Source organism: Barbatula barbatula (assembly GCF_947034865.1).
Source record: "Barbatula barbatula genome assembly, chromosome: 16".
Lineage (NCBI taxonomy): Eukaryota > Metazoa > Chordata > Actinopteri > Cypriniformes > Nemacheilidae > Barbatula > Barbatula barbatula.
Window position 1 is genome coordinate 35,252 of NC_136779.1, and position 10,851 is coordinate 46,102.

General features: G+C 38.8%; 2 protein-coding genes across 4 annotated transcripts; one reads left to right on the forward strand and one right to left on the reverse strand.

The window, feature by feature from the left end:
- Positions 1 to 871: 871 nt before the first annotated feature.
- Positions 872 to 5,959, reverse strand: LOC306905667 (growth hormone-inducible transmembrane protein-like). 3 transcript variants are annotated; one of them, XM_079476479.1, is made up of 9 exons: positions 5,883 to 5,957; positions 5,537 to 5,667; positions 5,282 to 5,384; positions 3,880 to 3,991; positions 3,121 to 3,262; positions 2,751 to 2,859; positions 2,270 to 2,458; positions 2,014 to 2,185; positions 872 to 1,855 (listed from the first exon to the last, which is right to left on the reverse strand). In XM_079476479.1, the coding sequence occupies exons 2-9, from the start codon at positions 5,636 to 5,638 to the stop codon at positions 1,768 to 1,770; spliced, it is 1,017 nt and encodes a 338-aa protein (XP_079332605.1). In that variant the 5' UTR covers positions 5,639 to 5,667; positions 5,883 to 5,957; the 3' UTR covers positions 872 to 1,767. The 3 variants fall into 3 exon arrangements, with proteins under 3 accessions (XP_079332605.1, XP_079332606.1, XP_079332607.1); XM_079476480.1 differs by having other exon boundaries at positions 876 to 1,855; positions 5,537 to 5,657; positions 5,883 to 5,959; XM_079476481.1 differs by having other exon boundaries at positions 1,435 to 1,855; positions 5,537 to 5,650.
- A 528-nt stretch (positions 5,960 to 6,487) lies between these two features.
- LOC306905665 (carbohydrate sulfotransferase 3-like) lies at positions 6,488 to 10,601 on the forward strand. Its single transcript, XM_079476477.1, has 3 exons — positions 6,488 to 6,805; positions 8,423 to 8,580; positions 8,685 to 10,601. The coding sequence occupies exons 2-3, from the start codon at positions 8,501 to 8,503 to the stop codon at positions 9,916 to 9,918; spliced, it is 1,314 nt and encodes a 437-aa protein (XP_079332603.1). The 5' UTR covers positions 6,488 to 6,805; positions 8,423 to 8,500; the 3' UTR covers positions 9,919 to 10,601.
- The last annotated feature ends 250 nt before the right edge of the window (positions 10,602 to 10,851 follow it).

Below are 10,851 nucleotides of genomic sequence, written 5' to 3' on the forward strand. Positions count from 1 at the left end.
TCATTGATAATAAATTATGTTTTGGTTCACATATTAACTATCTGAGTAAAACATTAAAAAAGAAGTTAGGGTTTTATTTTAGGAATAAGTCATGTTTTCCATTTAAGGTGTGAAAAAAGCTATTGTAACCTACATTTCAACATATTCTCGGCTAAAGGGATGTGGTTTATCAGCATGCCCCCTCTTACCTACACTCCAGCAAAAGAAATTTAAATCTCAGCGAGTCTATTCCTCGTTAAATAAAGGTATCATTATAATTATTATCTGCTCAGTGTCATTGTCATAAATAATTATTACAAAACACTCTTAATCAGAGCATTGTTTTTACTAAAGTACACACTCAATACTTTTAGCGTTGCCCTTTTATGTGTAGAATGAATATGAATTCTGTAAATGTTTGTATGCATTTGGATAAAAAAGGCTTGACTTTGTTTATTATAAATGAATCAAATGAAAAGATGTCCCACACCAACATTCAATAACGTTTACATTCAACATTAAAATAAATTAAAAATAATTCTTTAGGTAATATAACTCAACAGTTTACAATTTCATGTTATCACAGTTAATAGTCTTTTGAAGGGGGTTCTTTATGTCTAATCCGATCCTGGAGGTCCTCTACTCCAACACAACTCTACAAATAACCATGAACATTTTGATCAGGTGTGTAAACTAAACTCTGCAGGACACTGGTCCTCTAGGTATCCAGTTGAGAAGCTGTGGTCTAGACCAGTGGTTCTCAAACTGGGGGCCCCAAGAAGTATCCAGGGGGGCAACATTTTATGAAATATTGCATATAGAAATGTAACACGTGTTAAACATCTGATAAATTAGACCACAAACCAAAATATGACACGATTGACCAATGGATAATTGAGTATGTTTTTGGTTTAATTAAAATTCAATTCAAGATTTTATTAAGGTCTTTATTGGGGAATTCTAAAGTGAAAATTGTTAGACATTCCACTTCTGATTCCTCACCAGTGATTCAAAGTCTATTCTTCATGACTTCTGTGAAAATCATGAGAGGGCTCAAGTGCTCTCACACCGAGCTTTATGGTGGCTGATGTTAACTACAGTAAATTATGTTTTTTATTAAGTAAGTCGCTCCTGAGCCAGAGCAAACGTGTTTTCAGGATTTAATCACAGATGGAGGACACGAGAATTATTCGCTAATCTCACTGTCATCAGCTGCTGGTCAGGTTACATAATACAGCATGAAACATCCATAACAGCACCAACACAACATCGTGACAGAAGCCTATATGTTCTCCATACATTTATGACTCATGAAATACTCATTAGTGAGGAGTCTACAGCAGTGTCTTGCAATCCTCCCTTATCATACACATCTGTTACATTACAGCAGTTCATTAGATGAGCATTCTATGAAATAAACTGTGCATTTGAACTATATGAATACAAGGAAAAAATGTATTAGATTGTTAAAAGTTTATTGAAGCATTTAAACAGAAATAGCACACACATGTAACACACAGATCCTCTAGCCAGACTTTAGTGGCTTCAGGTTTATGAAACTGTGAGCTAAATGTTTCTCAGGAAGAAATAAATAGCAATTATACTTTACAAAATAATATTAGGATGACCTGCATTTGTTCTCGATACATGTCACAAATGAACTCATTGTCATTAAACTTTGACTGTCTGATGTATTTAAGATGCATTTTAGCTAAAGTGATAAATCAGAAGTTTCTTCTGTGTATAAACAAAATCAACAGATTCACCCGGCATCTCGTCTCATGACGGCTACTTTCTCCTGTTTCCTCCACCATTGGCTAGAATCATCACCAGCCGCATGAAGATATTGACTGTGTCCATGTAAATGCCCATACACCTGTAAGATCAAAGTCAAAGCAAAACTACACATCACAGTCAGAAAGATATTTCTTTTATAGAAGACAGAATTTACATTTAAATCCCGGCACACGGCCCATTATTCCAAGTTCCTAAATTTCCAACATTTTCCTGTGCGTGCCCACACACGTCACTTACGCATTAATAGGGTCATACTTCTGAACGCCATAAAAGGGGTGCGTCTCTGCTCGCTTAATGACCTTCTGTGTATCATACAGCAGGAACATGCTGAAGAGCACCAGACCTCCATAAATAGCCACCGAGTACAGACCGGCCCCTAAAGCTGAGGTGGGCGGCAGAAACATGGAACCTTTGGAGAAAAAATTATGGTTGATCACATGAAATTCATCAAATGGTAAGAAAATCTCTGTGCTGAACTAAAAATGCATCTTACCCAGAGAAGAGGCAAACACCACTCCAAATCCCACAGCTAGCGGGCCGCCCATGCTGAGAAACTTCTCACTGGGCGCACACATGGCCACAGTTGACAAACCGCCCACAATGCCTGCTGTGTACCAGGCAGCTCGAATCATCAGCGGGCCACCAAACAGAGTTAACGGAGCAATTACGGCTCCCATCACACCTAGAAACAGAAGTAAATACGCAAATATGAGTCTGAAAACACATTGCAAGACAATCAGGCCTAATTCCCCCTCATGACAATCCTAGGTAACCTTTCGATTAATGGTACAGATTTTAATTATGAATCCTGTTGTGTGTGTGGGAAAACTGTCACAGATTCTGGCCCCCAGAAATATGAGTCAATGAAAGTTGACTACCTCTGGATTAGAACAGACCAAACTGCCCTCCAGTGGAGGCTTAAAGTACTACATCGCTTCTGACCTTGCAGCCTTAAGACTGTGAAAGGACTTTACCTGCATGCAGTGCCCAGGCCAGGTGTTTCGGTACCATACTGTGCTCATATGAGATGGACCTCACCAACATTCCCGCACCAATCATGGCTGCAAATGTTGCACCGATAGCCTGCAGACAATTATGAAGTAAAAAACACTTTGCATTTTTTCATATGAAGAATCCACTTCAAGAGAAATAAACACAGATCATATTTGTTCATATCTTACTTGAAAACCCCTACTTGTAAACATTATTTTGTAGACACCACGTATTGTTAGTTTAGTGATAAGAATCAAAATATCAAAATGTTTGAATATCAAAGTATCAACAGTTTGGATCAAACTGTCTTTTAAATATATAAATGTAAATGTAGTGTAAAGAGTTGCGTACCAGCCAGGAGCCTCTCATCATGAGCCCCATGAGAGCTGGAGATCTGCTGACGGCAACAGCAGACAGACCTGTCAGACCCACACTGCCCGCAAAGTACATGTATGTGGAGTGAATCCTGTCCTTCACGTACTGTGGCCAGATCCTGCGGATAAAAACATTTTCACAAGTTGTTGACACAAGACAGTCATATAGTCACGTTTAATTGTTTTGAGAAAGAGAAACGAGCTGCTGCAACATTAAACGTGCATTTACTTTAGAGATACAGCGAGATTTAAAAACTACCAGCTATAAATCAGGTTATATTCTAATCATCTATATTATAGGGTTGGGACTAAAAAGTAAATCAATCCAAAATTCCAATACTTATTTACAATACTTGTGCATCTTTATGCTTTACTTGCAGCTTAATAGGGTTTTGATTGAAGTGAGTAAATTAAACGCAGCCTTTTTCTCAAGATAAGCATGGAGAGTGTGTTTACAGAGAGTGGCACCAGTCAACACCTCAAACTAAACATAAACAGTCAAGGCCTCGAGTGTAATAAAAAGAGAAAAGAAACAGGACTGTGCTCTGATAAAGGAAATATGCTTTTGTTTCTACACAAATGTTTACTTATGAGAAGTAAGATCGCAAGACATTCCTGATTTCACACCCTAATGTGACAAGAGAATGTGATGTCATGAGAGGTTTGATCTATACACATGAATGTTGCTTTCTGACTAACTGAGCTTTAAGACATGATGATCGAGGGCAAGGCTTACACTGCTTTCTCTATTGCTCCCATTTCATTGGACATTCCGAGGCCGTAATAACACAAAGCTCCCAATCCGACCGCGGCGCCTCCTGCCAGGATGATTCTGCCCATGTGGTCAACTGCAAATGAAGGTTACACTTTAGATAGAAAGTATGTCATCTCTCAAAAACATGTTCTTCTTGTCACATCCGTAAAAATAAAAAATTCTAAAATAAAAAATGTATAAACACAAAACATGTATTTCTAGACTTATAAATTGCTCATTTCTGGACTCCTAAAGGGAATATGAAAATAGCTTAATAGCGCAATACAGAGCCGTAGAAAAACAGAGTTACGACACTCGCATAGACGTCTACTGAAAGAATGGAATGCGTATGGTAACTCGTGTCATGGAGGGACCAGTAGTTCCTAACACTGCAATGAAGCCCATTCATTTCAATGTCTCCCAAACACATCTGCTGTACAGTTGGGCGAAATAATGGCATGTTTATACATCTCCACCTAATATTTGGAGTAGTTTAGGGTTAGGGTTGCATGTCACTATGTCGCACGTATCCAAAGCTTTTTTTCTTACAGTGACATTTGAAGCTTGAATGAGGAATTTAAACAGACTCGTGCCATGTCGTGCTTTTACATCTGCGTCTCTGGCACGGTTGGCAATCAAACTGGATTCTATGCCTGAGCAACAAACAAGAAATATTCAAATTTTTCTAAACTAACGTAATAAAGGCAAATAAATATAACGAATTAACCATTGAAAAAAAAACTAAACTATTTGAATGGCGGCAACAGTTTAAAGAGTCTCCTTCATGTTATGCATGAATGGAAAAACCGAACTGAACTATTTTAATGTGAGCAAGGTACCCCGCTTCCGGCTCGCGCTCTTCTGTAGTATATTAAAAGTTGATTCATTCTGAACATGTCGCATGTCTATATTACACCAAAATGCGACACTGCACAACCTTGGGACTGCAGCATCACTTGTGAAGTCGATTGGATGAACGGTTCTCGACTTCATAAAAATGCAAACAGACAGACAAACACAGAGATCCCTGCCTTTATTAGAGAGAAGAATAAGTTCAGCCTCCTTCCTCCGAATATCCTGTGTTGATTCTGTGTCTGATTCAGACCAGAACTACAAATCGGTTGACAGCACGGATTTGTTTGGAACTATTGAGTGCTCAATGAACCACGTGATCACATAGCTGCGAGATCGAGTGTCATCACTCTGTATTTCAATGGCTCTTGCACAATATATTGGTAATGAGTTCTGAGGATTTATATTTCAAGTTTTTAATGTTTGAATTGGCAGTTAACATTTCTGTGCAGACACCAGTTCAGCTCCAAAAATACAGACGACTGGCAAATTAGACCCAATGTTTATGGAAGATAATGTTGACAGAACAAACATTTAATAGCAGTGTGTGTCGCAGGTTCAACCGCTGCATTGTGAATCTGTTCTTTCGTGGTCTTGCTGCGGCGGAAGCCCAGTCGAGCTTTGGTGGAATAACTCTGATCACAAACAACACAAAACACAGTAAGTCATTCAGCAGCTGCTCTCATTGAAAGGACTCAAGCAGGTCTTACGCAGCTCTTTCATCATCATCCACATCAGCAGAAGAAGAGTAACCTCGGTCAGTACATGTAAGATGAAGCACTCGTACCTGCTGCTGAGGTTTCATCAGACCACCAGGACCCTGACGCAGGAAAGATCTCAGTCCCACCAGAGGAACAGACCCCAGACATGACAGACGTGACACCAGCATCACTGTAACTTACTGATTCCTACCAGAGACTTTTATTAAAACACACAAAACCATTTACGCGAGATTTTCTTTAACTTCAAAAGCAAACCAAACACCCGAGTACATAAACGAATACACAGAAAAGTAAGCCTGGCCAGTGACGCGCACGTGCTTTAATATAAAGACAATGATGTAATAGTTTAACATTCATGTTTAGTTTTATAGTGTATCGCTAAACAATCAATTCAAATCACGTCAAACTCACCAGTCGGTTTGTTGCTTAGTTTCACTTCAGAGTTCGGCGTCCACTGATGACGTAACACAGAACGCCTTCCGGAACGTTAGGCTTGTTTGAGATGCGCCTGTAATGTAGGTGAGAGGAGGCGGCTGCAGTAAGGGGAGGAGTCAAAAAAGACCTTTGAAGTCGGACACTTCGTGAATCTCGCTGTTTACTGTTTTTGTTTCGTATATATATATCTTAATATAATCAATGCCTTGGTACATCATATTAAATGATGTTGTCGTTTGTTTTCTTTTTATTCCTTGACACTTTTTCGACTTTTACAATATGTGTTATTTGTTAACGTTTTGTGTGCAGATTGTCATTCCCTTACTCTATAAAATTGGGTTGTTTAATATAAATAATTTAGCAAAGGGGAATTCAATAACAAATGAAGAACGTAGACCTTTTTAAGATCTATAAAAATACGACAAGACCTCCAAAAACTCATTTTGAAATGGCGACTGGCGTCTAACGTGAACACACGGGTGGCGTTTGTTCTTTATTTTTCATAACCAGTCGCAGAGAGATGACGTCATCACGTTGTTTTTTTCTGTAGCTAAGGGGAGGGGAATCGGCGGGGATCAAGTGACGCGTTTTCTTTCACCTCTCTCTGGAAACAGACGCGCTCGCGCTGGATGTGAATCACATCACTTCTCAGATCTGCACGCGTTTTCTATTTTGTACTTTTCCGTTCAAATGCATTATTTTTCATTTGATATCAGTGGATTTCCGATACATTTTGTGCTTTTGTATCGATTTTTTGCTTTGATTTGAGTTTTTTATGTTTTAATGTGCAATGCCGGGGCTGCGTTGAATGGACGCGATGGTTATAATAATGAATATTTATTTTTATTCAATGTTTTGGGAATTTTCTCTGTGATGCTGCGATCGGACGAGCAAATATGGTACAGTATCACATGACGTTTATTATATTAGCGGTGCGATATTAGAAAGCACAAAGGACCTTCTAGAGGTTTATGTTCAATGTTGTCTCAAACTTAGGGTTTGGGTAATTAGTAGAGAATGACAATAAATAATATTATTTCATTTATTATCGGATCATGGGACTATCAATGATTAAAGACGGAACGAAAGTGAGTGGGGAAAATAGATGACATGTTTATAAAAGGATGTATCATTAATATTTAATTCTTAGTTTGTGTTCTTGTGCAGTGTGAATGTCTTGCGAGTGTGTGTGGAATGTAACACACGTGTGTCACCAGTGAGTTTTACACTCACATGATATTCATTGATTCATTGATCATTTACATTCATGCATTTCACAAAGACATCTGATACTCTTAAACGGAGCCATTCAAATTATTTTGTTACTATTTAGTCAACAAAGCTCTATTTATTTAATATATTATTTAATGTTATAAAATCAAATACTTTTTGTAATTTATAGTACTGATATATGTACTGATAAAGCCATTGATTATGACCCTATCGATAAATTAAAACTAAAACATAACAAAAATCCCTGATCCTGGGAAGCACACAGAAAGAATGGGATTTATTGTTTTGTATTTATTGTGCAGATTATCATCTATTCAGCTGACATGCACAAAATGGTGAATTTTGAAGAGATGAACTTTGATAGTTATAGACATGGTAAGAAAATGAAATCTCCGATGTTACACTGAGTCTAATTTACAGCTCTCACATCATAAAAACAAGACCAGACTTGCCTTCTAACCACCATATGCTGGAATTTACTGTATAATTATCTCTAACAAGACAAATACAGTATCTGTGGTTTTGATGGCAGATCTGGCTGTCTGGTTTAGCTTCTGAATAATTTGAAAACGTTTTTTCATTTTTAAGAGTGCATATCTAAAATGTTAGACTTTTTCTGTCCTTAATTTATTTTTCTTAAATAATAACTTTTGATTTCCAATGCACATTGATGACGGCCGGTGTTAACAGTGCTGGCCATATTACAGTAATTTCCCATCTTAAGTCCCAAGTTATGATCTAACCTGTTTAATATTCTAAATGTGTTTCTAATTCAAACCATCATGGCTACTAAACAGACAAGATTACAATAATTTGATATTTTCTTCACTATCCGTGTTGCCTTTGACATGTTTCACAAAGCTCTTATTTTAATTGCAATAATCACGTACATTTAAACAACATGACTGGTGAATTCTACAAATGTTTTACTGTCTTTGTTTGATGTGTGTGTGATGTGTCTTATATACAAGCCCCCGACTCCTGAGAAATTATTTATAAGACAGCTTTCAAATATTCATTCATGTTTTTTTACATAATAATACAATGAATTATGTTGCTGTCAGTTTCTATTATATTTTATTTATATAGCTAATACAAAAACATATATTTATATAGAAAACAAAACAATAACACAGAAGAAGGTTGAAATAAATGACAGTGCGTGGTATTATGGAAAGGGTTAGACCATTCTAATAAGACAATGTTAATCATGAATTGTTTCCAATGAACAATATTTGCTATGTATGCCATGATTCATGTGTCACATGTTTGTTTCGTTTCAGAGTCTGAGCAGAGAAAAAAGATGAAGAAGGGACTGATTTGAATGAGCGACTGAGAGAGAGACACTATCACTCACAAGAATGCGTGTTAAATATGCCGTCTCTGTCATCTTTATTGTGGCTCTGGTCATTATAGAAAAGGAAAACAACATAATTTCCAAGTAGGCACCATTCATCATCAAAGAGAAATGTCACTTATAGATAAAAGTTCTGTTATTTGCAAGTCAGGACATTATTTTAGCATTTCATTTTTTTTTTCTTTCAGGGTGTCTGATAAGCTGAGCCCAAAGCTAACCCCTTTGACGCCACTCCTGCTGCCCGCTGCGTCTGTCTCGTCCATTCAGGGACACAATGGATCTGTTTTATCTTTCATCAACCAGACTGAAATCTCGCCCTATCGGGTGAACAACTTTGCCCAGTCTGTCCAGGTGAGCCCGTCGCCTTCGTCTGCCGCGGGAGGAAGGAAACACATTCTTCTGTTGGCTACGACTCGTACGGGCTCCTCGTTCGTGGGTGAATTCTTTAACCAGCAGGGGTCAAATATGTTTTACCTGTTTGAGCCGCTGTGGCACGTGGAGCGCATGTTAACGTTGGAGAGCGGAGGGACGAATGCCACGGTTGCGGGCCCGGCATATCGTGACGTTCTGCGCCAGCTTTTCCTGTGTGACTTCTCTCTGCTGGAGAGCTTCATCGAGCCCCCGCCGCAAGAGCATATCACCTCCTCCCTTTTCCGTCGTGAATCGAGCCAATCGCTGTGCGAAGATCCCATCTGCACGCCCTTCATCAAAAAAGTTTTTGAGCGCTACCACTGTCGCACGCGCCGCTGCGGGCCGCTCAACCTGACCCTCGCCTCTCACTCCTGTATGCAGAAGCAGCATCTTGCCATTAAATCCGTCCGCGTGCGTCAGTTAGAAATTCTGAGGCCGTTGGCCGAGGACCAACGACTAGACATGAAATTCATCCAGCTTGTCCGAGACCCTCGCGCTGTGCTTGCTTCACGTATGGTAGCCTTTTCTAGCAAGTACAAAAACTGGAAGAGGTGGGCCACGGACAGAGACATTCCAGTAGACGACGACGAAGTGAGAAAGCTGAAAGGAAATTGCGATAACATTCGCATGTCTGCTGAGATGGGACTGAAACAGCCAGCATGGCTTCGTGGCCGCTACATGCTGGTACGCTACGAGGACATAGCTCGGTTCCCCATGAGCAAAGCAGCAGACATGTACAATTTCACAGGGCTTCCCTTTAGTTCAAAGTTAGAAGAGTGGATCTTAAAAAGTACCCAAGCGTCTAAGGAGGTGGGTGGAGTGTATTCCACTCAGAAAAACTCCTCTGTACAGGTGGAGAAATGGAGGTTTAGCATTCCCTTCAAACTGGTCCAGTTGGTGGAAAAAGTGTGCGGCCCCACAATGACTCTGTTTGGCTATAGGTTCGCAGAGAACAAAGAGATGTTGACTGATAAATCAGTAAGCTTGATTGAAGAAAAAACATTCTTATGATTGTAAACAGACGCTGAGGTATATGAAGTGGTATGTGACGTACTGTAAATTGTCATGACATCGTTTTTGAAGCGCTGTTGAGAAATAAAACATTTACTTTTGTAATAGAAGGCAAGTAAGTCAAAGGTAATGGAGTTATTAGATGAGGGTGTTCTTAAACAGAACGTGTGTTTATTTTAGGTGGAGTGGGGTGGTTCTCTAAATATTGTTTCTGCAGCTGGTTTGCAGAAATTCATCTTATATTATTGAAACCACACACTCTCACCTTAGGAAGGAGGGTGCTTTGAAATTTACAGATGCCATTTATAGACTTATATAAACAGGCTCTATTTAGGTGTGAACTGGAAATCCCACATCCGTACAGTTTGTTGAGAAGAGGCTGTAATATTTTTTGATACAGACGTCAAATCCTCCATGTGTTTTCTCTGTGGTTTTGGCCAAGCAAATAATAAACTCTGAGCTTTTTCATATAGAGGCCAGCACAGCACAAAAAAAAAAAACTTACAGTGTTTGAAAACAAGGAGATCCTGTTTATTTGTTCCTGTTCAAAATCTTTCTCTCCATCAGGAAATATCAGATTTTTGTTCGATATCCAATATCATTTCACTATGTCCACTGAATCTGAATGTTTGTGCCTTGTCTGTACTTTTTGATTTTTGAGGAATTAAATGTATTAAACAGTTAACAGTATTCTCCTTGGTAACGACAGGCTTCATTACATTCAATTTGATTGAACTATTTAATGAAATATATGATGGCAGTTCTGCCACAGAGTTGTTAAAGTACAGAATGTGAAGATCTTTATCTACAGCTCAGGATTCATGAATCTTTTCTCTCGAGTTTTCTGCACAGGCATCTAAATTTAAACAAAGATCTGCAAGCACTAATTAGGGTGGAGTCCAGGAATCCTCGTAAACCACCACGACGGCTCAA

Coding starts and splice junctions, on each gene's coding strand:
- LOC306905667 (XM_079476479.1), bottom strand. CDS start 5,638: ATGCTGGTGTCACGTCTGTCATGTCTGGGGTCTGTTCCTCTGGTGGGA. Junction 3,992..5,281: donor GACACACACTGCTATTAAAT/GTTTGTTCTGTC, acceptor CTTCATTTGCAG/TTGACCACATGGGCAGAATC. Junction 3,263..3,879: donor GGAGCAATAGAGAAAGCAGT/GTAAGCCTTGCC, acceptor TTTTATCCGCAG/GATCTGGCCACAGTACGTGA.
- LOC306905665 (XM_079476477.1), top strand. CDS start 8,501: ATGCGTGTTAAATATGCCGTCTCTGTCATCTTTATTGTGGCTCTGGTC. Junction 8,581..8,684: donor GAAAACAACATAATTTCCAA/GTAGGCACCATT, acceptor TTTTTCTTTCAG/GGTGTCTGATAAGCTGAGCC.